Consider the following 24,499-nt stretch of genomic DNA (forward strand, 5'->3'; position numbering starts at 1 on the left):
AGCACACTGTTCCTGGATCGAGGGAGACTTATGGAAAAAACCATGTGCAAGAGATAAACAACGATAGGTGTTCAGGCGAACCACGTTTCATGCTTCGAGGAACCTTGGGTCTGTCGGTATTTATACAAGCGGCCTCTCGCGGCCTAAATGCATAACTAAGCAACCATGCGATTGGAGTGAACCAGGACCCTCATGCATTCCATCCCACTGTCAGTAGTGGCGCAAAAGATCGGAAGCAGCGTGTGATTGAGAACAACTCTCCATTAATCTATGTCAATACGAAACCCATCAGGACAAAACTCGAAAAGCTCAATGCTCGACATAATCCAAGCCAAGAAAACCCTTTTCACCTGCTTTCCCACAATTCCTTTCAAAACCCCCAGAATTCAAAGTATCCAAAACTCCAAAACCAACCCCCAACCCCGATTCTCCAATTCCCATTCCCCGATTTCCTGCCCAATACCCCCACCCCGGACCTTTGCTTCTGTCGTCGCTTGCTTTGAGATGCTGACAGCCAACGAGTATATGATGAGGCCGTGGTATGCTGTTGTGTTTGCAAGTATCATGCTCGAGGCTACGCGAGAGTGGTCAGGATAATGTCAACATGTGTGTGGTTTGTCAGCGACTTACTACAAGCATGTCGGGTAAATGCCATGACGAGGTTTGATTTAGTTTCCCAGCAGAAAGGGGTTGCTGATGCCTGGATCGTGGCTAAGCGTGGCGGCGAGGAGGCCTGAGAACATGTGAGCAGTAGATGTTGGCGATGTTGTTGATGCTGGTGCTTTGGTGATGTCTTCGGCGGTGTTCGAGGTGCCTGTCGACCGTGTGGAAGTGCTGGAGTGGAGACGCTCTCAAAAGCGCTGCAAAAGTGGTGAGCATGATGGCAAAAGGCTTTGTATCACAATGACTGACTGTAAGCGTGTCTAGTAGACGCCATCGCAATGTGTGAATTTTGTTGCCGTGAAGAGAATCTTTGAAGGCCAAAAAGTAATTGTACTGTGGCTTCGAGCATCTGAGCTGTACATGTTGGTGGGATATTGATGAAGGGTGCCTTGATGTGGTCTTCGTTAATGTTTGGTATTTTTGTGGCGAAATTCCGAAGACGAGACGCTCTTAAAGGTGCTGCGAGTATTGTGAGACTGGTAATGGGACACTCAAGCTTCCACGGTAACTTACATAGGCACGGTTGGGCGACACTTTCACGATGATGGTTCTACTATGCCGGCTGCGGTAGGGCATGACTGCCAGTCGAAGGTGTGGTAATATTGGTATGGTGGCGATGTGGAAACGCCACAGCTTCGAGTCGTCTGATAGCTCGAATGGCTGTACATACCAAGTAGCTCCCTGCACTGTTCGAATAGCTTCTTGTTGAGTGGTTTGGTGAGGATATCTGCTGCCATTTGGGCTGTGGGTATGTAGTCTATGGTGACTGCCTCGTCCTCAACCAATTGACGGATGTAATGGTACTGAACGTCGATGTGTTTGGTCCTCTGGTGATGCTCGGGGTTCCTTGTAAGGCCAATGGCCCCCTTGTTGTCACCGAGCAGTGTCATGGGGCCTTCATTTAGTGCTCGAAAACGGACCCCTTGCAGCCATCGTGTGGTCCATACGATGGTCTTACCTCCTTCTGCCAGGGCCACATATTCAGCTTCTGTGGTAGATGTGGCTACCCCTCGCTGTTTTCGGCTATACCACACACATGCTGCTTGTCCACATAGCAGGGCGAATCCGTAGGTGGACTTGCGATCCTCCTGGTCATCACCGTATGCTGAATCCGCGAATCCTTTTGGTGTTCCAGTCCCTTGATAGCGTAGTCCTAAGGATGTGGTGCCCCGTATGTTCTTGAGTACTCGATTCACGGTATTCATGTGGCGGACGGTGGGGTCACAGCAGAATTGACTGAGCTTTCCTATGACGAAGGCTAAGTCGATTCGGGTACCAGTCATGAGGAACATGAGGCTTCCTATTCGCTTCTGATATTGTAGTTGGTCCGCACGTTCTTCCTCTGGTCGACCTGGTTGGATTGACTCATATTTATCGATGGGGGTGTGGATGGGAGTCGCCTGGTCCATTGAATATTCTTTGAGTACTTTTTCGGCGTACTGTGCTTGTTCAATGGTCAAGGTATGGGATTTCCAGTCACGGTGGACTTGAATGCCGAGGATAGATTGACTGGGCCTGCTTCGGTAGCCTTGAATTCTTTGTGGATTTGATGCTTGATGTGGTTCACAGTGCTTTGTAGCTTGGCTTTAATAAGGATATCGTCCACATAGAGTGCTATGATGGCCATTCCCCCTGGTGATGCTCGAATAAAGATACAGCTATTAGCTGTAGTGGCTGTGAATCCCATTTTCTTAATGGCATGCTTGAATTTCTCGTTCCAGATGCGGGCTGATTGCTTGAGGTTATACAATCCTTTCTGGAGGAGTAGCATCTTACCCTTAGCACTGGTTGCTGATGGATAGCCTGGTGGTAAGGTCATGTAGATTTCCTTATGGAGGTCGCCATTGAGGTAAGCATTGTCAACGTCCATTTGTTCTACCAGAAGGTTCATCATTGCTGCATATGATAGAAATAGGCGTAGGGAGTCAAATCGTAGGGTGGGGGCAAAGGTCTCATGGAAGTCGATGTTTTCTACTTGCGTGAACCCTCTAGCAACGAGTCTGGCCTTGAATTTGTTGATAGTCCCATCGCTATTGTATTTGACCTTGAAAACCCATTTGCAGGTGACTTTGTAGTTGGTCTGCAAACGCCACAGCTTCGAGTCGGAGTTGCTCAGGAGACTAAATTGCCCGTCTTTTGATGTGGCTGCGTGCCGCGCCGAAATCGTTCTGATGTCCGCGGTGAATGTGTGTTCGAGCTCGCTGCCATGAAGGTACGGTGGATCTGTTTGACGGCGCAGGACTGCACGCTGAGGTAGCCAGATTGTAGAGGCTGTTGGATGTTGGTAGAGAGCAGCGCCAAAGAAGGTTTCAGGCCAGCGGTAGTTGTTCGTCCGCGCTCGCAGCAGACGGTAGCGGAAGTCGGCAGTAATATGGGACTGCTAGCTGAAGTAGCCGAAACGTGAAGGTAGGCCGACTGGTGAGTGTATCCTAGTTAGGCACGTAGCAAGAGACTTCATGGGGTCAAGGTAGCGGAGTTAGAGACGATTAAGGCCGGCCATCTTTGGTTGAATCGTCTGAAGAAATTAGTGTCTCGTATAAACAGGTAGTGCCGAATGCGGTCGAGCCGAAGCCTTCGTGATTACATACAGCTAGCTTGAGGCTGGTCGTGACGATCAGAGCCGGCCATCTCCGGATGAGGCGTCCTGAGGTGAACGATGCTGATGCAGATTTCGACAACAGAGGTGATGCTGATCGAAAAAGCCGTGGATTAAAGTCGATGAGGAAGGAAGGTTGACAGATAGCGCTGGGCAGGTCCAGATCTCGACGTAGGTGGTAGGAGGATGGCTTCTAGGCGGTGATATGGCGCTGGACAACCTTGCTGGCGACGTTGGTGACGAGAGTTGCAAGCTTGTGTTCGATCCTGGTATGGATGTTAAGGAATCGTCTCATACGGGCGGTGCGGCGAGCGAGCTTCTCGGTGGCTTCACTTTTTTCGCGTTGACGTTGTGCCGCGACATCGCGGATATACTCGTCGTATGCTTCTTGTCCAAACCTATTGGAATGTCAGCTTTTGTCGATCTTACTTCATGGAGCGATAGAAACTTGCATTGCGAAAATATGATTGGCATGAGGATCACTCTCGTGCTGGAACTTGCCGAAATCTGAATTGTCTGCGGTTTCAGCGTTTGCTCGTTCGTGCATGGCACGGACACTGCCAATGGATTCTAGACTACCCTTCGCGGGCATGGTAGGCGCGAGGCAAGCTGAGGTAAAGGTGTCCATTTTGTCGATATGTGTCTTATGATGGTGATGGTGACGGTGACGGTGATGGTGATGGGAGAGTTTAGATGCGTATCGACAGTAAGGAGATCTTATGAGCAAGGAGTATGAGAGATGGAATGTCTATTACTCGAGCTGTATGCTGGGTAACAGACGGACGTGGTGATGGTGAAGATGTAGGAAGTGGGACTGTTTTCAAGGGCTTTATATATTTACAGGATATTCGACTAAACAGCTGTGACTCACAGGAAAACTGCAGAAAGCGACAATATGCGGTATTTTTACCAACCACAGAATGATATATGCTCAAAAGAGAAATCTGCAAAAAAAAATCTGCAAAAAAAATTGCAGCGCCAAGCACTTGTTGGGGAACATTTACTGACACCGTTGCCCGAAATGGCAAATGATGCAGGCTTGAATAGTAGACAGGTGTAGAGTGCAAGTACTATGTGCTTTGAAGGTCATGTCTTCATGAGTAAGTTTCGTCTCATTATGTTCTCTCATCCGTCTGGTGGATGACGACCTCCAGCACTCTTGGCATCATTTTCAGGAATCCAGAAATGATGCCAACTGGAGAATCTAGGCATAGATACCAACTTTTCGTTCTTTAAGATCACAATGCTTTGCAGAACCATGACTCAGGGATAGGAGTTTGTGATACATTCGAGAATATTTGTATACTTTCAAGCGTACATGGAGCCAAGGCTAAGAGCTTGGCGAAAGACCACGAGACTCGAACCAAAACTGAAAGAGAAATCTTATTGATGAACATGCAAGCTATGACTACTCGTGAGTACATGAGTTTGGGACGCCAGACTTCGAGAGTCACGCGGCCGATGATAAATAAGCTTCTCGAGTAGGAACCAGAGCGAAAAACATGCCTTTGTCAGAAGTCCTTCACGAGAATCATGTCGAGATAACATGAGCGTGGAGTAATGTGTGATACAGCATGAAATGGTATGCGCGTAAGCTCGCGACCTACCTGCACCACTCACATCAGATTCCAAACTACTCTGAAGGTGCAGCTAATCTGCATCTTTCAGCAATGAGCACCATAGGTATTTGGTCCTGGCAATGTTAATGGTCTGTAGCCACTTCTACGCCCGTTCTGGCAGGCGGATTTGACAATGCTTGGGCCAAAAGTCGTCTTCGAATCGCAGCGCCACGACACTTGCTGGACTTCCTCATTCCTAGGGGGAAATCATGGCTCATCCTCGAGGCTTGTAGTTAGTATCCTCACTTGGTTGAACGTCCTCAGGCAATTTTTCTTCCCACATTGCCTACACCCCTGCCGACGACGCTCACTACCACGTCACCGCCCAGTCCTGTGATAGGCTCTCGTACTCCCCATCCGCTGGCTCCAAAGGCTTTCAGATCTCTGGCAAGTCCAATTATTGGTTCGCTACTAAGCACATTCTTGCCCAGCTGTAATCTTCCAACGTCTTCCGAACCCATGGCCATAAGGGTCAATACAGTAGGCGCGGCTGCTAGAGATACAGCTCCACCGAAAGAGATGGACTCGAGGAGCTGGTATGCACACTGTCGCCCTATATCCTCTGGTGGTACTCCTCCTGCCGGCGGTGATGCAAGATCTGCGGAGTAAAGCGATCCGGTAGATGACTCCGCAACAAGGGAAAGCCCAAATCCAACTCCTGTTTTCCTGTTTTGATTCGTATCGGATTTGTCCCTTGACTTTGGGTAGGGAGCAGAAGACACATCTGAGAAGATGTATGTGTCTGCCGTCATCGGATTCAAAACTCCTCTGGCTTCCTCAATCATCCGAGCGTTGTTTGAGGCCGAGACCCCTGTGCAATATGCAACACCTCGTATCTTTTTCACTCGTCCAGGATTCATTATGTGTACCGTCTTAGGAAGCCGGACCTGATGCCCGAAAACAAGCTGGACCTCGCCAGCTCCTCCTTTCCCACCAGTACTCACGTTGGAGCGCCGCAAAATCCTCAGTTCAATATTGTCTGTTATCCCAAATTGTGCATAGAGAGGCAATATTGCTGTTCGCACGCTGTCTGCAGACAAATCTCCAGAGGGTGTGGCAGAAGTAATTACTCCAGGACCGGTGAATAGGACATTGATCGGGGCTTTTGAGAATGGTGCCAGGAGGCATAAGGGTACCAAGAAGTAGCTGATGCCTCTGGTACACTCAGCGGGCAGCTCATGCTTTATTACCCCACCACTGGCACCAGAGCCAGGTGCGCTCCCTGTTATCAATCCTGGTTTGTAGAGCAGCTCTGTTCCCGTAACACTGATTACAAACTGCGACCCATTGGTGACAGCTTCGAGTAAGCGAAGAAAAGAAATCTCGTGAGGGGCGAGGCCGGTATGAGTAAGAGATGACGGCCGGATCTGTTTAAAGTGAACTGCACGGCCAGTAAGGGTGGAGAGGATCAATCGGTGAGCGAGGGACTTTTGCGTGGTGAGATAGACTGGTGCTTGAGGTGTACTTGCCATTGTAAAGTATGACGGAGCCTCATGGAGGTAGACCAACCATCGTTACGTGGGTTTTGCCTGAATTATTAACCGAATGCTGTTCGTTCTCCACGATATATTTTTTGTGGGTGAGGTAGGTGATGGATACCGATTGTATTTTATCCATTTGGCCCTAGCTGTAATTACCAGATTTGTCATCTTCAATTCGTCATAGAAAAACCACTGCTCTTCATGAACTGGTGCAGCATCGAATGCAGTCGCTCATCATGACTTGCGAAGATTGCACTTGTCCCACTCACCTCAATTTTCCAGAAATCGCCCCAATATGCTATCGAGTCCATTGAACATCCCAAAATGGTCAGTAGCGGCGCCATATTTCGACTGTAAACCTAACAAATTATCAGGCTGGAGGAGAATTCCCATCTACTCAAGCCACCAATCAATAATTACTGTGTCTATAAAGATGACGTGACTGTAATGGTACGCTGGTAGTAACGGTCGATCACAAGCTACAGGGTGCTCATGGATTTCCAGATTGTCGGTGGACCAAACGCTCGATCAGACTACCACATTAACGAGACGGCCGAATGGTTCTACCAATACCGGGGCTCGATGCTCCTGAAAGTCGTAGACGACGGCAACTTCCGAGATATTCCAATCCACGAGGGCGAGATGTTCTTGCTGCCTCCCAACACGCCACACAACCCAGTGCGATTCGCAGATACAGTTGGCATCGTGCTAGAGCAGCCCAGGCCAGCAGAAAGCAAGGATCGGCTGAGGTGGTACTGCCAGAATTGTGGAGATATTGTGAACGAGGAAGCGTTCCATTGTACAGATCTTGGGACTCAGATCAAGGAGGCAGTGAATGGGTTCAAGGCCTCGGATGAAAAGAGGAAGTGCAAGAAGTGTGGAGAGCTGGCTGATTTGGTGCCACGGGGCGTCGTGCAACCATAGAGCTTTTGACTGGCAAAGGAACGAGAAAGGCATTGGGACATGATTGCCATGTATCGAAATATCGGATCAAACAATATCAAAGCCACGGCGCTGATGATAGCTGCCTTTCACACCTCTGGCTCCGAAGCTCACAAAACTTTTGTGATCTTGACATGCATTTGCCATCTCCAGCAAAGCTGCTTTCTTCGGTGCTGGACTGGATGGTAGTGCCTGTGCACGCAGTTTTACTCTCGGTTCTCATCATCGAAGACTGTGATGCTGAAGGAAAGATAAATTTGTGTTGTAGCGATGCTTCAACCTGATCTACAGAACAACAAATTGGTCGCCCTTGCCCATGATGTTATACTTCGTACTGCTGGTTTATCATAATGGGACAAGAAAGGCTTGGGGTGCAAAAAAGGATGATTTGGTTTTCAATCTCCGCACTCAACATCATTGCTCAATATCGACCGGGCGCAACCGTTTCTTTTTGTCATCACCTATTGTATTCTACAAACCAGATATCATCAATCATACCCTTCATAAACCTTTATTCAGTGAAGTCAACGGACAATAGCAGGTGGCTAGGAAGCCTGAGAGAGACAATCTTATGTAAGCGGCTTCTCATAGTACTCTAGAGTAATTTTCACAACGATGTGGTTGACACAATTGCGCATCTCTCGTTCCACCGCGATCAGAATTTGCAAGTCATTTCATTTCCACTCTTCACTCAACACCAATACAAAAGACATCTTCAAGCTTCATCGTCACTGCTTTTGTTGAATTGGATCATTTTCATACAGTCGATTTCGCGTCAGTTCCTATTCAGAAACGCGTGTTAATCCACATCCACACAGAACTTTCACCGACCATCTCCATTATTGCGATTCTGTCACCCTCAACTATGGCCGAAGAGACAAACGTCGCCTTACCTGACCCTACCACATTAGGTAATGAGATGGAGCACTCGCAACAAGACAATGGTGCTGAGGCCGCCGATATAACGATGGACGAGGGTGCTTTTGAGCCGCCCAAGGAAGGAGCAGAACAAGAGGAATCTGCCGACGGTACGTCCAATCTCGAGCAACCCCGCTCTGACACCAGACTGACATGTTTTCTTCTCGCAGCTACCAAGACCAACGGCGACACAAGCCACGCCACTGATGACAAGGCCTCCACTTCCGCCCCAGATACCCGAGATACCGAAATGCAAGACGCCGCAGAGACCGGTGATGCCCGTGGAGCTGAATCCAGTTCAGCCATTCCTCCCACCAACGGTACTCCTGCTCCATCAAAGAGAGTGAGCACTGGTGGTTCTTCGAGGAAAAAGTCATCGGCGGTTCCGGAACACAAGAGCAAGAAGCTGAACAAGAAAAAATCGAGGCCTTTGACGAACCTCAATGCTCAACCTGGCGAATATTACATTGCTCGAATGAAGGGCCACCCACCATGGCCATCTGTCGTCTGCGATGAAGATATGCTTCCACAGAGCCTTTTGACCACTCGACCGGTGACCGCAGCTTTAGAAGATCGAACTTTCAAGCGGCCAGAGTACGCTGATGGAGGCAAGCGGGCTCATGAGAGGACATTCCCTATCATGTTTCTGTGAGATCATATCCTACGTTTTGAGTGATTATTACTAACCTGGTCTAGACATACAAATGAATTGTGAGTCCTCCGAATGCGCCTTTTTATCGCAGTTTTTGATTCCATGTGGGATACTTCGTGTGGCCAGTTGCTAACCTGTCTCCGCAGTGCCTGGATCCCTAACACCGAGCTGACACCGCTGGACGTTGAATCTGAGACGACTAAGAACCCAGTAGAGAAGGGCAAATCGAAGACTTTACTTGCAGCTTATAGCAAAGCTGCAGAGAACAATGATTTGGCACATTTCAAGATCATGCTTGCAGATCACCAGAAAGCCGTTGAAATAGATGAAGAGTTAAAAGAAGAAAAGGCAGCTAAGAAGACCAAGAAGCCCTCTCGAAAGAGCGGTGACGCTGCTGCTCTCGCCGATGATGCCGAGGAGATGGATATCGACGACGAGGCAGCTGCAGAGAAGCCCAAGTCGAAGAAGCGAAAAAAGGCGGACGACAGTGAGGATGCCGACGAAAAGGTAGGAAATTCCATGACGGTCATTGTTAGATGTTCACTGACAAGCTTAAGCCTGCGAAGACCCCCAAGACAGCAACCAAGCTCAAATTGACTACGCCTAAAACACCAGCAGCTGAATCATCCACTAAGAAGAAGACGGCGAAACCCAAAGCCAAAGCTACAGCTACGAAGAGCGGAAGCGAGGAAGAGGCCGTCACTCCCAAAATCGAAGAGAAGCCTCCGACCCCAGCTCAGATCAAGGAGATGAAGGAGAAGAAAGGTAAGGATATCCGAAACCTTCGAGTTTATTGGTACTGAGTCGAAGTAGTCCTCTATTACCGGCACAAATTACAGCGAGGATTCCTTTCTCGTGATACCATGCCTAAGGAGGACGAGATGAAAGTTTGTCAAAGCCTCTATCTCCAATAACTCAAATCCATACTAAGATGCAACAGTCTATGTCCGACTTCTTGAGCGAGCTAGAGACCTATCCAGATCTTGAAGGGAGCATCATCCGCACGACGAAGATCCATAAGGTACTGAGACAAATGCTAAAGCTCCCTTCGATCCCTCTAGATGAAGAGTTTCACTTCAAGACCCGCTCTGTTGAATTGCTTGCAAAATGGAATGAGACTTTATCCAACGACCCAAACGGCGGGGGAGCAGGTGACAGAGATGACGAGACCAAGCCCGAAGCGTCCACAAATGCTCCCGCTACCAACGGCGAAAGTTCCAAGGAGGTTGATGAGCAGGCCATGAAGGCTGAAGATGAGGAGGCTGATGCACCAGAAGAGGAGAATGGGGAGGAATTGGAGAAGAAGATCGGTACAACTACCGAGGGAGAAAAAGAAGCCGAGAAGCCGGAAGTAACGGCCACGGAACAAGAGAAGATGGCGGAGGAAGAGAAGACTGATGAGCCTGCCATTGAGAGTGCACCAGAAAAAGAATACAAGCCGCCAGCGGTAGATGGGACTGTTGAGGCTACTGCTTGAATAGTAGCGGGTTCTATATGGAGAATCCGCTATCTGGGGTACCTAAGAGTGACATTTAAATTCACAAGCAATTCCCGACCAGCAAGGCTCCATTCACAGCATGGTCCGGGATATGACAACTGATTATGGTCCCAGTCTGATGGGTGTGGGAGATGTACTCTAAAATGCGAGATTAGGTGTGCTGGTTGAGAGTTGCTGATGGTTGGCATCCGCGACTCAAATACTGTTTTTTTCTAAAAATGGAGTTTAGAATGAAAGACGGTCTTGTACATAAGCAAAGCGTATGCCTGCGTGTTTGGTGGTTGACACCCAGCATCATAGGTAGTCGGGTTTGCTTTACACAGAGATTTAAGCAACCATGTGGTCTGTTACCCGGGCGATGTCATGAGTGTGTAACCGCACTTTCTCAGTATCGTTGTGTTGATTTTCTACGCCCTTAGACATCCAAGTCATTTATGTAACAGGTTCAAAAAACATCATGCAGCGGCACGAAGCACTCCTTAGGTCCTTATGTAATGCCCCGATGATGGAAAGAGATTTGGCTTTTCAGGCGATTCTGAGAAAGACATTGAGGACGGTCAAGGGCCTACATCCTTCTATTTTGCCATAGCTGAAGAGAAACATTTAAGGACCTTCCAAATTCCACGAGGTCGAATACTTGAGGTGCATCACTTTAGAGGCTGCACGATGAATAGAAGCCTTCGAGGTTGATATCTCTATGTAAGATGCAATAAAGGCTGCTAAGCTATCTGTGGGATCTCTTTTGATTCAGAATATAGCAAATCGAGAGTTACATGAGCACATCTGTGATGCAATCAACCCTCATCTGCATCGAGTTCCTTTTGAGTACTGCTCGACTTCCGTAAAGCCTTTACCTTTTCTCGGAGGAGCTTTTCACGAAGCTCGGTAGCTGTGAGCGTGGGGGAATGATTCTGAAGTAGGAAAGGTTCGTCAGCACAGGACCTCATGGGCATCTGCCAAGCCTGGGCGTCTTGTGGGAAGGATGTTGGTAGTACATTTGCAGATCTTATGAATTATTACCCACCTCAACATGCCTGTCTGACTCGGCAGGGTGATTTTGCGGTTTGATGCCCTTTGGCTCTGTGTCCTCGTCCGCAGAAGAGTCAGCTGTCTTGCGTCGTTTGTCAACGGGTGAGGACACTGATGAGGTATTGCGCCTTCTTCTGCCTGCAGGTGCGTATCTCTGCAAGGAGCGACGCCTCTTCCGATCTCTCTGTCTAGGGGGTGTTGGACTTTTGTCTAATGGTGCAGGAGCAGGAGAAAGTCGTTCTTTGCTGTGGCTACCGCTGGGGCTGGGGCTACGATGCTGGTCATGATGATGTCTTGGTCCCTTTCGATAATCAGCGCGACTCCTTCTGTCATCACTGTCATAGGAAAGTGATTTTCTGGATCTGCCCGCAGGTTTTCGGTCCCTGCTTGTTGAGCGAGAACTCGATGGAGATGACGAACGCCGTCTTCGGCCATAATGTCTGGCTCTTGAAGGTGGTGTAGGACTACGAGACGACAGGGAAGGGGAGCGTCTTTTTCGTCTGGGGGAACGTGAGCGAGAGGTATCTGAAGGTGTGTAGGATCTTGCTCGATCATCACCACGTCCCCGAACCCTCTGACCTCTATCTCTGCCATAAGTCCGTCGTGGAGGAGTCCGAGATTGGCTTGGAGTATATCGACGGCGTGGTCTTGGAGGATCGTCGTCTTTGTATCTTCGACGTGGTGGAGTTCTAGACCGGGACCGCGAGTAGGAAGGCGATCTTCTAGGAGAAGGCGACCGGCGTCGCCTGTCATCTGAACGACGGCCACCTCGGCTAGGTGGAATGTATGTATCAGTCTCACGTGGGGGAGGAGGACCACGGAAGCCAGGTGGTGGGCTTCGGCGTCTAGGAGGTGGAGACCTTGAATCTCGTGTAGGACGCCTATCGAAATCACGATAGCCTCCCCTATCACCTCTGCCCCGGCCACGGCCTCCTCGTTCACCCCTCTCTCGTTGCCTGATGTTATCAATGTTACGATCTCGCTGTCGCTCTTGTTCTTTGCGGCGTTGTGCTTCCTCAGCAGCCTTTTCAGCATCAATCTATAATCGAACATAAGCTCCGACCCACCAAATTAAACAACCGCGTACCCTACCTTCTCTTGTATCAATTCTAGCTTCTTGGCCTCTAGCAATTCCTTGGGCACGCCTTGGGGGTTGCTCTGAGCGCTGAGGCAGAGCAACCATAACTCTTTGCAGAATTTGGCAGTATCCTTGTCGAGAAACCCTGTAAGCTGGATTTGTAGCACTTTGATATCAGGCTATATGTATTGAGGTTAGCCAATCGCGGTCAAGGTATGAGGACACTGGGATATACTGACATTACGTGAACCTTCGAGTAAATTGAAGCAGAGCTCAATAACAACATCATCCTCATTCCCAAGTATGTCGGAAATCTTGCCAGCGATCCATCTATAACTCCTTCATCAGCATCACTCTAGGAACTGGGCGGTCGTCGAGCTTCTTTACTTCTTCATGACTTCGACGTTGACCTTCTGCATGTCAACCTTCTGACTGAACTCTGCTGGGAACTTTGTCGACTTGAGCAGCTTTGCATCCACACTCGAAGCCATGGTAAGCAACACAACCTCTATAGTGCGGTGGAATCAATGGGAGGAGTGGTGGGCTCTCGAGAAGTATTTCCACCTTCGTGTCGCGCGGCTAAGGTCCTACCATTAAGGCATGAAGTGCTACGAGGCGCGTGAGGTTACTTCCCTCGTTCAGATTCTACAAGAGGTAAATAGGCAAGTGAGGCTCTGGCTCTCGTAATCGCCCATTGCAAAATGGCAAGGCTTCTCTCAAATGTGATATTGATGTTTTTGGCAGGAGCCTCCAGTACGATGAGTATTTTTCCACATATTTCTTCAGTCTGCGCATGCTTTCTCACAACCTCAATATATCAGTCGCTCATTCAATCCTCATGTCGAAACTTGCATCCTTCTACTATGCATAGCTCTCCTGTCCCTATTGGAAAGAGACCAGAGTTCAAACAATCCAGCTCTGCGGGTTGGAGCTGGCCACGCCTCGTCCCTATTCATGAGCAACAGTCTCGATCTTCACAAGCGAGTCAACCATCTGCATCTCCTTCACTGCGTGACCATAGCGAGCAAGAGGAGCCCCCAACCCCAATGATATCTACAATGATATCAAAGTTGCATACCGGAGAAGACGATCCACCATCCCCTGTTCTTAGCGCTGCCGGCAGCTCCCCTACTGCTGGAGGATCTGTCGCTGGAACAATTAAACACGAACCAGACGAACATCCTCGTGATAGCTTATCACCAATGGCAGATTCAGATAACGATGAGAGGAGAGCTGCGGGTTCGGATTCTATTTCTGTCGAGGACGTAGCCGAGGAGAAAGAGCCAGGTTCACAGCGTGGATCTGTCGAGGACGTAGCCGAGATGAGTGCTTCGGCTTCAGAACGCGGATCTGTCGAGGATACGACCCAACAGGGTGATACTGAGCTACCGGTGGGTTATAAGAATACACGTATGTACCTCACAACGAAGTGTGATGTGCTGTCCGGGTGTGCTGACCAGTCCACTGTAACGAACAGTCACTGATGTCCCACTCGGGGAGGAAAGGCCTGCGACACCCGTTACAACACCGATATCGTCTGTTATGGACAGAATCTCCGGTCCGTCCAGCTCGGTCCCCTATTATGCGACACCAAAAATCATGGTCCATAGGCCTAGCTCATCCGAAGCGGAGAACCCAGCTTCGCGTACGATTGATGAGGTCCTTTCGACTGAACGCCAGAGCCTGCCTCAGGAAGGAAATTCTCAGCCCCCTCACTCTACTCAAGACGGCAACCTGACGGATACACCTCCGATGCAATCCATGTCTCTAAGGCCCATCGCATGGCAGGCTTCCGAAGACCAAAGGGTCAAAAAACGGAAGCTGTACCTTCGAAAATTTAGGAACGCTGTTGCGAGGAAGACGATCCTTAAAGCTACCTTAGGACGACAGTTGGCTATTCCCACGAAGCAAATGCTGAGACTATTGGCTAACGGGGAGAACATGACGGTTCCTGACCTCTCAAAACCCGGCGTAGAAGCTGCCACAATGTTGGTTCCGCAGGAAGCTGTAGGGTCCGTCACGGGAGCTGTATTGCTTCCCCAAGGTGTTGCGGGTGCTGTGTCTGACAATTGAGGATTCAACTCCGGTCGATGTTGCGGTCCATGCGCCAGACTTCCCGGACGACTTTGACAAGCTCTGCTAGCAATTCTGCACTGTCAATCCTCGGATCCCTTTCATTTTGCTCGAGTGCCACAAGCAACTCCTAGGTGGGCGCAGCTTTAACTGTAGAAATCGATAGACATGCCCGTAAATGAAGACCCTTGCGCCGGGTCTCTCAAATCCATCAGCCTACATTTCCATGTCCTCCTACGTACTCGGTCCTTTGCGCAATTCATTTCTCCTCTTGACGGTCCATACGCAGAGACTTCTTCTATCATACAGGACTGGAGGTCTCTTTCCTGCCAATCCTCATCCTCGACTTCTCTTATCTTTAAGACTGTCACCTTCCAGCTTCTCCAGCACCATGTCAACTTCTCTCCTCCCCTGCCTCAGCCCCTCCTCTCCTTGCAGGTGCTTCATCTTGACACCATAGTGCAACTCCACTAGATCTATTGCCCGCTGCATATCCACATCCTCCTTGGCTTTCACACTCAGCTTTCGATCGTCGTCTACACGTCCGGCTCTGTGCACCGAGACGAGTGCAAGGGCTGCGGAGTGATCCTGTTGAAGGTGTTAGCTTGACGTATCTCAGATAGAAGCAGAGTCTTTAGTGCAGCATACGCAGACACGAAGAGAGGTCAGATCGGAGAGAATCGATGCGATCTGCATGATGAAAGAAGTATCGATCAAGCAGGAAATCGCACTGTGGAACAGAGGCAAACAGCGAAGTTGGTGACTTGCGTGATCGACGCCAGGATTTGGCGAGGGGCATTTTCCCACTGTAGAGAACAACGAGGTCCTCCATCATAGGGAGTCCCTTCGCAAACTTGAACCAGAAAAATTGGATCCTGATTCTATCCAAATGGCCACTCGTGGCATCGCGGCCAATTGCCGCAAAGTTGTCTGCATCGGAAGAAATTATGCGTATGCTCCACTCCGTATCCATCTCATCCAACCGCTCTCCGGTGTCTGCGCCTAAGGTTGACTTAGAATTTCCAGCTGATACACCCAAAGAGACCACATAAAAGAGCTCAATAATGTCCGCCCCAAGAAACCCTTCTTCTTCCTCAAACCTCCCTCCTCGATCCTTGAACCGGGCCAAGGTCCCGTCCTCCGCCCAAAGGGCGTAAATCTCCACTATGAAGTCGAACTCGCTTTGATCATGGGCCGTAAGGTCCAGGATCTACCCCAAGACGACGAAAGAGGAGCTCTTGATGCCATTGCGGGCTACGCCGTCAGCATCGACATGACAGCGCGCGATGTACAAGAAGAAGCCAAGAGGAAAAGCATTCCGTGGACCGCTGCTAAAGGCTTCGACACCTTCCTCCCCGTTTCAAAATACATACCCAAATCCGCCATAACGGATCCGCATGATGTGGAGCTCTGGCTTACAGTCAATGGAACGGAGAGGCAAAGAGATAGTACGGCGCTGATGCTGTTTAGGATTCCTCGGATTTTGAGTGAGATCAGTCGAGTTATGAAGCTGGAAGAAGGGGATATCGTGCTGACGGGGACGCCGAAGGGGGTGGGGAAGGTGGAGGTGGGGGATGTGATGAGGGCGGGGGTCGTGGTTGGGGGAAAGGAGATTGAAGAGGCGGGGATTGAGGTTGGAGTTGAGGAGAAAGGGGGGTTGTATGTTTTTGAGGAGACGTAGAGGTGTGAATGTATTTTGAGCGAAGTGAACTTCCTTGTCCTTGTCCATTGCTATGTGCATGTTGCAATGTAAGAAGCTAGGTGAAGCTAGACTGGTGCCGCAAGGCCAAACAGAGTGAACAATGCTGAGCGGCTTGACAGAGCAATATCAGACTGGCCAACAGCTGGCGCCCTCGAGCCTACGATGGCCGAGAAGACCCGGCTCTAAACCGCGTGCTCCTCCTCCGAGTCTTCTTTTCAGCTTCCACTATCCTATGACCCTCCTCCCTTGCTGCCTGCCAGGTCCACTCGCCGCCGTGTTCCTCCAGCTTGTTGCTCAAGGCGATTCGGTATTCCTCTCGTGCGCTGTTCACAAACGCGTGCACGGCCTCTGTCTCGTAGCGCTCGAAGGCCTTTTCGGCGTACCTCAAGTGGTTCTCAAACAGCGTGAAGGAGGCTTGAGCCCTGATCAGCACGCCCTGGACCTCGATGTCTTGGTGAGCGGCGCTGAGCCGCTGCTGCTCGGCACGCTGGTTACTCGGCATCCATCCATCCTCTGCAGTGGCCTGAGACGATTCACTGGATGCTATGCCAAACGTTACCGACACTGCCGTGTATGGCACGCCCTCCTGACTTACCATCTCGGGCATCCCATCCAGGTGTGCGCCTGGTTGCAATGAAATCTCCGACCTGTGACCGCAACTGCTGGATCTCCTCTCCTCGCTGTCCTCGTTCTGCCCTGGCTTTCTCATGCATCCCTTTCATGGCGACAGCCACACTCTTGAAATCCCCTTCCTGCACACTGAGTTTCTCTATCAGCTGCTCTTGTACCAACCGATTCTCCTGATCTCGTCGAATGCCTTCTTGTTCGAGCCGCAGTATCCTGTCGTTCAACTCGTTGTTCTCCTCCTTCCGTATTCCGCTGCTGGCTGCCAAGTCTCGAATCTGCTCGTCGAGCTGGGCGATCTGGTAAGAGGCTTGCTGGAGCTGCTGAATCTTGTCTGTCAAGCCGTCGTTATCCTCTTGCAGATGCCTGCTACTGGCTGTCAGATGTTTAGTCTGTTGGTCGAGCTGCGCAATTTGCTGCGTGACGGCCTCAAATTTTTTCAAGCGTTGATTGAGGCAGCTGTATCCGAATTGGAAACGCCTATCCCAGATCAACCATTCTTCCTTCGGTCCAGCCATTGGAGTGACGCGATGAATAGAATGCAGCAGTAACTTAACAATCTGGACATCAAGTGCTCAGCTATCAGAACGCGCTCTGCCGAAGGAATGGAAGGCCGTAAATTGAAAACGAAAATGAAAGTGATGGATGGATGGATGGATGGATGGAGAGACAATCTGTATTTAAATCGAGACTAACTTAGCGAGCCGTCAAAGCCATCCAGCATTTTGGATCCCAATTTTGACAGCATTCGAGGAGTACTGTTTGTATTTGATCGATCTATTCAAGAGCGTAATACTAGCAACTTTCATACTGAACACGAGATCCGAAACATGAGGATCCAACGCATATCTCAGCCTCGGCCTCAGCCTAGCGAAGGACAAGCATAAGACTTTTAGGAGATGCAGAAACTGAATCATGAGACCTGCCGTTGCATGCGAAAGGAAATAGAACACCGCCAGCATGATACCAGCTGTCCTGCGAGCAATCTATCGAATATCGAAACCCCCTTCTATGAAAACAACCCCTTACTACCCCTTCGGAAGGAAAAGATTTTGTGCTGCAATTGCCTGGATGCCCTTTTTAGACACCAAAGCAATGCCACGCAGCCTGGCACTCTCGAATGTGCGAACAGTCGTGCTCTCTAGATGAGATCTAGTGAAAAGGTCAGCAAAGCTCCAGGCTATCACGTGAGATGATCAATGCTTACCGGCCACGTTCATCGGCATCTCTTCAATCTGAGTGCTGTAGAATTGTTCGATCTCTCTCATCATTCGTACATCATCAGCCGTAACAAAGTTAATAGCAACACCTTTTCGCCCGAATCGTCCACCGCGACCAATACGATGGATGTAGTTCTCGCGATTTGCAGGCAGATCGTAATTGATGACCAGCGAGACTTGTTGGACATCGATACCGCGAGCCAACAGATCAGTGGCAATCAAGACACGGGAGGATCCGGATCGGAATTCCTTCATGATCAAATCACGCTGGCCCTGGTCCATGTCACCGTGCATGGCAGAGACGGTGAAGTCACGAGCGGTAAGCTTGTCCGTGAGCCAGTCGACCTTTCTCCGAGTGTTGCAGAAGATCACAGCTTGTGTGATGGTGACCGTCTCGTACAGATCTGAGAGAGTGTCTAGCTTCCAGTCCTCCTTTTCGACAGCGATGTAAAACTGCTTGATACCCTCGAGGGTGAGCTCGGCTTTCTTGACCAAGATACGGACAGGGTCACGCATGAACTTTGTGGTGACCTCGAGAACATCTTGAGGCATAGTGGCGGATAAGAGGACCACCTGAGTCGACTGTGGGAGAAGTTGGAAGATGTCATAGATTTGCTCTGTGAAACCGCGCTGCCATATAGTAAGCAAAGGTATCATGAGCCTCTCGGAAGAATTCAATACTAACAGAAAGCATCTCATCGGCCTCGTCGAGGACGAACATCTTCATCGAGTCGGTCTTAAGGACACGACGCTGAATCATATCTTGCACGCGGCCTGGAGTTCCGACAACGACCTGGGGTCCTGCCTGGAGAGCTTGCATATCATCCCTAACGCTAGTACCTCCAATGCAAGCATGGCAGTCGATAGACATGAAGTCGCCGATTGCAACAACGACTTTTTGGATCTGCTGAGCCAGCTCACGAGTGGGAGCAAGTATCAGAGCCTGGCAGGCCTTGACATTGGGGTCCAGCTTCTGCAGGACGGAAATGGAAAATGTGGCGGTTTTCCCAGTACCAGATTGTGCCTGTGCGATGACGTCCGATCCTGCAATAAATGTCAGGAAATATGATCCGATATAGCGTGGAGTTACCAATGTACCTTTGATGACTGGCATGATAGCACGCTGCTGAATAGCAGATGGGCGCTCGAAACCGTAGGCATACACACCTAAGAGACGTCAGTAATCCGAGGCGTTTCCAGTGTTGGCGCATCTTGTATTTTTAACTTACCACGAAGAAGCTCGGCCTTCAAGCTCATGGAGTCAAAGGAGTCGGTGACCTCATCGTAGTTGGACTCGATTTGTGCTAGGAACAACTATGTCAGCCTGGCAGCCATGACTTTGCAAAGAACCAAAGGATCGGGGTTTCTTGGTGCCAAGCGCCAGAGCTCGATGGAAGCGTCGACGTACTTTCTGGGATCTCCTCAAGCCCCTTATCGTTGGAAGCCATGATTGCGACTTGTTTCGCAAAAGATCACGACCTTCAGGTTCGTGATCTTGTTTGTGTTGTAGAGGTAGTGGTGAGGCTGTCTGAAGACGGACCTTGGAGGTGTCCGGCCAGATGAGTTTGTGAAAACTTGTGATTATGTAGATATCAGGGCACTTCTTTGCGAGTGCTGGTCTGATATCGGAGTGGTTGGTGTCTTGTGGTAAGTATTGGTAATAGGTGTGAAAAAAAAGAGAGTCGCACAGCGGTTGAAAATTATGTACTCAAATTTCTAGACTCAATTTTTAGCGCTGCTAGCTGCTAGTTGCCGAGGTGTTGCCGAGGTGGCGTCTCTTTGAACCCCTACCACGATTATCGGGACCTGACCTATGGGTAACAAGTAGCTACATAGACACAGACCTTTAGCCATTCTACTGATGAATATACATCATGCAAAACAACAAAATGCCAATCTAGACAAGCTTGGGGGAGTTATGCTCACAGCACTGGACTGAAAATGGCCGGCAATGTCTTGGTTTCCTCACAAAAGATGACTCCAAGAGAAACTTCAAGTCAAACTCTTCCAACGAGCTCTGCAGAACATGACTCACTGGTACCCTTACATCCCCTAAGAATCAGACCCGCAGGAAACGCATACACCGCCACCGAGGACATCAAGATGGCTGCAGGGTCCTTTGCGGCATTGCCCGACGAACTACTCATTCAAGTGCTGGAATCTCTGGATGCAGCCTCACTCAAGTGGCTTGGTTGTGCATGCAAGGCTTTGTACGCATTCTCCAGACTCGAAGAATTGTGGAAGACACTATGCATTGAGTATGAAATCCCCATATCCGGTTTTTTGGACTGTTTGGAGTTTTCTGGCATCGTTGCCACAAGAGCCATCTCGAATTTCGTAGTCGGGACCTTCGTTGTTGTTGCCGTCGTTTGGCCCATATGAATTCAAGGCAGGCTCGTTCAGGGTGTGGGATTACTTGTTCCCAGAAAATGTACATATCATGCATAATATCTCAATGCTGTCTTCGAACATCGGCTACGGGCTAGAGATCTGCACACAAGCAATTTCTCACGTGTTGTGCATCACAAATTCAAGAGACAAGCGCATGCTGAAAGGCCATCTTCTAGGTCTTCCACTTCCATTGTTGCGTGGCGTGGAACATGGCGTTCTACCTACTTCAACTTGCCCGAAACCTGTCGTTCCCAGATATCCTGCCAGAACTTATTCTCTGATGTCCTCCATCGGCCCTTCCTCTGCGCTCACACTTCGCTGGTTCCTTACACGAGTAACATACCAGCTCGCAACGCTATCCCACGGCTACAAGACCTCTCGACTTTTGAGTTCAGTCATGCATGGACCGATAGACCATTCATCCTGACCGACCCTGTGCGAGAATGGCCAGTCTATCGAGAGTGGTCTACCGAAGCCATGCTGGGGAAGTACGGCGACGTCAGCTTCAGAGCAGAGGCCGTCGATTGGCCTCTCAAAACATATGTTGAGTATATGAATGATAACCAGGACGAGAGCCCACTATATCTCTTCGATCGTTCTTTCGTCGAGAAGATGGACATTCGTGTCGGCAAAGATGGCCAGTACAGGGCGCCAGGTTGTTTCGGCGAAGATCTCTTCTCAGTCTTGGGCGAGCAGAGGCCGGATAGTCGATGGCTTATTGTAGGCCCGGAAAGAAGTGGAAGCACATTCCACAAAGACCCGAATGCTACAAGGTATGCTCATTGACGCGATTCGGGCTCATACCTGACTGTCTAACGCAGCCTCTAGCGCTTGGAATGCGGTCCTCCGTGGCTCAAAGTACTGGATCATGTTCCCAACATCTCCATCCCAGCCGCCCCCACCTGGCGTCTTTGTGTCAGAGGATCAAAGCGAAGTCACCAGCCCTTTGAGTATTGCGGAATGGATGTTAGGCTTTCATGCACAAGCAAAAGCAATGTCAGGCTGTGCGGAAGGCATTTGTAAGGAGGGGGAGGTGTTACATGTGCCTTCAGGTTGGTGGCATCTGGTGGTAAACCTAAGTCCCAGCGTAAGGCAATTCTCGGTGTCATCTCTTCTTGTTGAAGACTGCTTTTTGAGTTGCGAGACATGTTTGAGGAACAAATTACCCGATTTACCACCCGTCTCACTCAGACCTTCGTCTAGGAGTGGAAATGCTGACCCCGAAATGTGCTAGATCGCCATCACACAGAATTTTGTCCCCCAAGCACACCTGGTGAACGTACTGGACTTCTTGAAAACCAAGCCGGACCAAGTCTCGGGTTTCCATAATGATATCAACAACCCTTATGAGTTGTTTGTCGAGAAAATGCGTGGAGTGCATCCCGAAGTGTTGGATAAAGCCCTCGGGGAAATGGAGAAGATACATGGAGGGAAGAAGAGAAAATGGGACCAGCTAGTCAACGGAGACGACGAGCATGTTGCAAATGCTAATGCCTTCAATTTTGGATTTGGGGACGACGACGCCGAGGATGTGCCTTGAGAACATCATGTACGTTGCTAGTACGTTGCTAAAAGGGGTTTGTCGCCTTGCGAATTACAGAAAAGCATGCCCATCAATGGCACGCCACGCTCTTTGTTGGGCTAGAATTACCAAAACCAAGGTAGCCAATAAATGCCCCCACGGCCACGGAAAGCATGACCCAGCCATTGTATGTCATGAACAGAAGCCTGCAAATGTAAGCACGCGCATCAACAGACCGCCGCTGTGGAGGAAACCCACATAATGAAGAAGCTGTAAAACACCTGCACCGCGTAAAACGCGGCCTTGACCAGTCTAACCCTCTTCTCCTGTCGCCCGGCGCCCTTCCCTGACCAGAGAAATGAGCCCCGATCTCGACCAGCACCATCATCATCACCATCATCATCATCATCACCTTGGAAGACACACATCAAGCCTTAGCTCTCGCGGCTCCGACCTTCCCCTTTGCAATCGACAACGACAACAACCACGGACCGTCACTTACTCGGCAGACTGTTCCCGTACTCGGCGCCGCTCGACTCGTACCTCCGGCCCGCCTCCCGCACGGCCTCGTAGCCGGCCGTGAGCACGGCCACCGCGACGAGGGAGAGCAGGAGGGTGGCGGTCGACCCGACGTGCCACCAGCGGAAGATGATGCACAGGTCCGTCGTGTCCCAGGTGAAGAGCATCTGGTGCCGTGCATCAGCACGGGAGGGATGTTTTTTGGGTGGTTCGGATGGGACGGGGGGATACCGACGTTCATGTTGCACCTGTGTCCCATGTCCATCCCTCCTCCTCCGTGGTCCATGCCGCCGTGGTCCATCTTTGGGCAATTTCGGGCTCCGGTTCGTACTCTCGTTGTCCGGACTCTGACTACGGGTCCCAAAAAGCGCACATTGATGGGGTGTTGGTTCCAAAAAAAAGCAGCAAGGGGTAATTCGGGCGGAGTGAAGCCCCTCAGGAATGAATGTCGTCGTGGCAGGAGCGCCAAGCCACAAATGTGTAGTTTCGGCCCGAGGGCCTCGGCGCCCCTATTGGGCCTAGAATCAGCGTCGCTTTACGCTCGTGTTACGCGCAAGGGGGGCCACGCGAGCACAAACACACAATGCGGCCTTCACGCTGCGAATTCCTTGATATTGTCACACACCCGTCACTCTATGCTTCTCTTTGCTGCCGCGTTTCTCAGCTGTGACAACTGACAATCTCTCAGTACCCTACGTATCTCGAAGGTTGATCACGTTCACATGGATGAATTAGAGTTTATCATCTTACTTATAGAGCTTATTCTTTACTATAGTCGCTATCCGTCGATGTTATCGATTTTGTGATTATTAGGGTATTAATTCATCCTTGTTGAGAAGCGTAGACCTGACATCCCTTCCTTCTTTCATCCCTTCCTTCTTTCATCCCTTCCTTCTTTCATCCCTTCCTTCTTTCATCCTTTCCTTCTTTCATCCACCCCTTCCTTCTTTCATCCGTCCATCCCTCTCCTCACAACACCACCGTAGCCGCCGCCAACGCTCCCACAAACGCCCACATTAACGCCATCACACCTTTATGATACATGCCCGCACTCCCACTCGCCGCAGTCGCGACGCCCGCATCCACCGCCACTTTCGGCGCCGCGTTATCCTCGCTCCAGGTCACGCCGGCCGTCGAAGCGTTCGTGTCCTCGCTGATGAAGAACGCGACACTCGTCGCGCTCTCGCTGCCATTGGTGAAGGACGTCTGATGGGGATCCAGGAGTCGCAGTTCGCAGGGGCTGTATTGTCGGTACCGTGCGAGAGGGAGGGGGTATTCGGGGCTGGGGGATGAGGTTATGTTGTGGGTGTAGGATGGGCGGCTTTGGTAGTCTGGCAGGGAAGAATTAAAGGTTTGTTAGTTCATGCCTTCATCGGGAATGATGGTTGGGGAGAAAGAGGGGTAGGTTAGATCAAGTACGCACAGATGAAGCTACTCGAATCATTTCGAGTCCAGCACTGTATCTGCAGCACGGGCGTGTTTTGTACTCCGTTCGCGATCCAGGACACGTCGATGATGTCTTTATACGAGACTTGGATGCCACTGTCGTAGTCATCCGGGAAGGTGGGATAGGTGAAGTTGTAATAGGGGGAGTCGACCGGGGTGGAGGTTGTGGGGAAAGAGGATGTGGTGGTGGGTGAGGAGGGCAGGTTGGTCTGAGAGGATACCGGGTGGAGGTATTGGAGGAGGGTGAGGATGAGGGTTGTGGAGGAGAAGGAGTGGAGGGGGATGAACATAGTGGAGGTGTACGGTGATGGTGTTGTATGGGGAAGGACCGCAACAGCAACAGCAGAGCGCAGACATCCTCTCTCCCTGCTCCCAGCTCCCTGCTCCCTCTCCCTGCTCCCACAATTTCCCCCGTCCTACTATGTTGAAAATCATGTTGCGCGCAATCTGCACATTAAGCTTTTATCCGTCATCAAAGTTTACTTTACCTTAGTTTGACGCACGAGTGGGGTTGCACGTTACCAGG

General features: G+C 50.2%; 16 protein-coding genes across 16 annotated transcripts; 5 read left to right on the top strand and 11 right to left on the bottom strand.

Moving 5' to 3' along the window:
• Positions 1 to 386: 386 nt before the first annotated feature.
• Positions 387 to 655, bottom strand: HO173_001926 (uncharacterized protein; the record flags this gene model as incomplete). The annotated part of the gene is made up of 2 exons (XM_037303862.1): positions 387 to 574; positions 631 to 655. 2 exons carry the CDS (start codon positions 653 to 655, stop codon positions 387 to 389), a joined length of 213 nt encoding a protein of 70 aa, XP_037169584.1.
• Positions 656 to 711: 56 nt separating this feature from the next.
• HO173_001927 (uncharacterized protein) lies at positions 712 to 879 on the bottom strand (the record flags this gene model as incomplete). The annotated part of the gene is made up of 1 exon (XM_037303863.1): positions 712 to 879. The coding sequence occupies one exon, from the start codon at positions 877 to 879 to the stop codon at positions 712 to 714; it is 168 nt and encodes a 55-aa protein (XP_037169585.1).
• A 2,573-nt stretch (positions 880 to 3,452) lies between these two features.
• Positions 3,453 to 3,851, bottom strand: HO173_001928 (uncharacterized protein; the record flags this gene model as incomplete). The annotated part of the gene is made up of 2 exons (XM_037303864.1): positions 3,453 to 3,657; positions 3,712 to 3,851. 2 exons carry the CDS (start codon positions 3,849 to 3,851, stop codon positions 3,453 to 3,455), a joined length of 345 nt encoding a protein of 114 aa, XP_037169586.1.
• Positions 3,852 to 5,138: 1,287 nt separating this feature from the next.
• Positions 5,139 to 6,350, bottom strand: HO173_001929 (uncharacterized protein; the record flags this gene model as incomplete). The annotated part of the gene is made up of 1 exon (XM_037303865.1): positions 5,139 to 6,350. The coding sequence occupies one exon, from the start codon at positions 6,348 to 6,350 to the stop codon at positions 5,139 to 5,141; it is 1,212 nt and encodes a 403-aa protein (XP_037169587.1).
• A 304-nt stretch (positions 6,351 to 6,654) lies between these two features.
• Positions 6,655 to 7,283, top strand: HO173_001930 (uncharacterized protein; the record flags this gene model as incomplete). The annotated part of the gene is made up of 3 exons (XM_037303866.1): positions 6,655 to 6,686; positions 6,734 to 6,809; positions 6,864 to 7,283. 3 exons carry the CDS (start codon positions 6,655 to 6,657, stop codon positions 7,281 to 7,283), a joined length of 528 nt encoding a protein of 175 aa, XP_037169588.1.
• An 883-nt stretch (positions 7,284 to 8,166) lies between these two features.
• Positions 8,167 to 10,348, top strand: HO173_001931 (uncharacterized protein; the record flags this gene model as incomplete). The annotated part of the gene is made up of 7 exons (XM_037303867.1): positions 8,167 to 8,329; positions 8,390 to 8,867; positions 8,916 to 8,930; positions 9,018 to 9,378; positions 9,429 to 9,636; positions 9,685 to 9,758; positions 9,812 to 10,348. The coding sequence occupies 7 exons, from the start codon at positions 8,167 to 8,169 to the stop codon at positions 10,346 to 10,348; spliced, it is 1,836 nt and encodes a 611-aa protein (XP_037169589.1).
• Positions 10,349 to 11,608: 1,260 nt separating this feature from the next.
• On the bottom strand, positions 11,609 to 12,433 carry HO173_001932 (uncharacterized protein; the record flags this gene model as incomplete). Its single annotated transcript, XM_037303868.1, has 1 exon — positions 11,609 to 12,433. One exon carries the CDS (start codon positions 12,431 to 12,433, stop codon positions 11,609 to 11,611), a length of 825 nt encoding a protein of 274 aa, XP_037169590.1.
• Positions 12,434 to 12,469: 36 nt separating this feature from the next.
• HO173_001933 (uncharacterized protein) lies at positions 12,470 to 12,967 on the bottom strand (the record flags this gene model as incomplete). Its single annotated transcript, XM_037303869.1, has 3 exons — positions 12,470 to 12,655; positions 12,716 to 12,806; positions 12,864 to 12,967. 3 exons carry the CDS (start codon positions 12,965 to 12,967, stop codon positions 12,470 to 12,472), a joined length of 381 nt encoding a protein of 126 aa, XP_037169591.1.
• Positions 12,968 to 13,339: 372 nt separating this feature from the next.
• HO173_001934 (uncharacterized protein) lies at positions 13,340 to 14,549 on the top strand (the record flags this gene model as incomplete). Its single annotated transcript, XM_037303870.1, has 2 exons — positions 13,340 to 13,886; positions 13,954 to 14,549. The coding sequence occupies 2 exons, from the start codon at positions 13,340 to 13,342 to the stop codon at positions 14,547 to 14,549; spliced, it is 1,143 nt and encodes a 380-aa protein (XP_037169592.1).
• Positions 14,550 to 14,885: 336 nt separating this feature from the next.
• On the bottom strand, positions 14,886 to 15,245 carry HO173_001935 (uncharacterized protein; the record flags this gene model as incomplete). Its single annotated transcript, XM_037303871.1, has 2 exons — positions 14,886 to 15,137; positions 15,198 to 15,245. The coding sequence occupies 2 exons, from the start codon at positions 15,243 to 15,245 to the stop codon at positions 14,886 to 14,888; spliced, it is 300 nt and encodes a 99-aa protein (XP_037169593.1).
• A 193-nt stretch (positions 15,246 to 15,438) lies between these two features.
• Positions 15,439 to 16,230, top strand: HO173_001936 (uncharacterized protein; the record flags this gene model as incomplete). Its single annotated transcript, XM_037303872.1, has 2 exons — positions 15,439 to 15,500; positions 15,591 to 16,230. 2 exons carry the CDS (start codon positions 15,439 to 15,441, stop codon positions 16,228 to 16,230), a joined length of 702 nt encoding a protein of 233 aa, XP_037169594.1.
• A 178-nt stretch (positions 16,231 to 16,408) lies between these two features.
• HO173_001937 (uncharacterized protein) lies at positions 16,409 to 17,393 on the bottom strand (the record flags this gene model as incomplete). Its single annotated transcript, XM_037303873.1, has 2 exons — positions 16,409 to 16,794; positions 16,847 to 17,393. 2 exons carry the CDS (start codon positions 17,391 to 17,393, stop codon positions 16,409 to 16,411), a joined length of 933 nt encoding a protein of 310 aa, XP_037169595.1.
• A 623-nt stretch (positions 17,394 to 18,016) lies between these two features.
• Positions 18,017 to 19,543, bottom strand: HO173_001938 (uncharacterized protein; the record flags this gene model as incomplete). The annotated part of the gene is made up of 6 exons (XM_037303874.1): positions 18,017 to 18,027; positions 18,083 to 18,725; positions 18,781 to 19,139; positions 19,194 to 19,262; positions 19,325 to 19,399; positions 19,504 to 19,543. 6 exons carry the CDS (start codon positions 19,541 to 19,543, stop codon positions 18,017 to 18,019), a joined length of 1,197 nt encoding a protein of 398 aa, XP_037169596.1.
• A 493-nt stretch (positions 19,544 to 20,036) lies between these two features.
• Positions 20,037 to 22,026, top strand: HO173_001939 (uncharacterized protein; the record flags this gene model as incomplete). Its single annotated transcript, XM_037303875.1, has 4 exons — positions 20,037 to 20,353; positions 20,663 to 21,259; positions 21,315 to 21,573; positions 21,721 to 22,026. The coding sequence occupies 4 exons, from the start codon at positions 20,037 to 20,039 to the stop codon at positions 22,024 to 22,026; spliced, it is 1,479 nt and encodes a 492-aa protein (XP_037169597.1).
• Positions 22,027 to 22,099: 73 nt separating this feature from the next.
• Positions 22,100 to 22,828, bottom strand: HO173_001940 (uncharacterized protein; the record flags this gene model as incomplete). The annotated part of the gene is made up of 4 exons (XM_037303876.1): positions 22,100 to 22,214; positions 22,267 to 22,420; positions 22,511 to 22,694; positions 22,763 to 22,828. 4 exons carry the CDS (start codon positions 22,826 to 22,828, stop codon positions 22,100 to 22,102), a joined length of 519 nt encoding a protein of 172 aa, XP_037169598.1.
• A 668-nt stretch (positions 22,829 to 23,496) lies between these two features.
• HO173_001941 (uncharacterized protein) lies at positions 23,497 to 24,263 on the bottom strand (the record flags this gene model as incomplete). The annotated part of the gene is made up of 2 exons (XM_037303877.1): positions 23,497 to 23,858; positions 23,951 to 24,263. 2 exons carry the CDS (start codon positions 24,261 to 24,263, stop codon positions 23,497 to 23,499), a joined length of 675 nt encoding a protein of 224 aa, XP_037169599.1.
• Positions 24,264 to 24,499: the final 236 nt, after the last annotated feature.

Source organism: Letharia columbiana, assembly GCF_014066305.1.
Source record: "Letharia columbiana isolate WasteWater2 chromosome Unknown Sc0000003_s0, whole genome shotgun sequence".
In the NCBI taxonomy this organism is placed as follows: Eukaryota; Fungi; Ascomycota; class Lecanoromycetes; order Lecanorales; family Parmeliaceae; genus Letharia; species Letharia columbiana.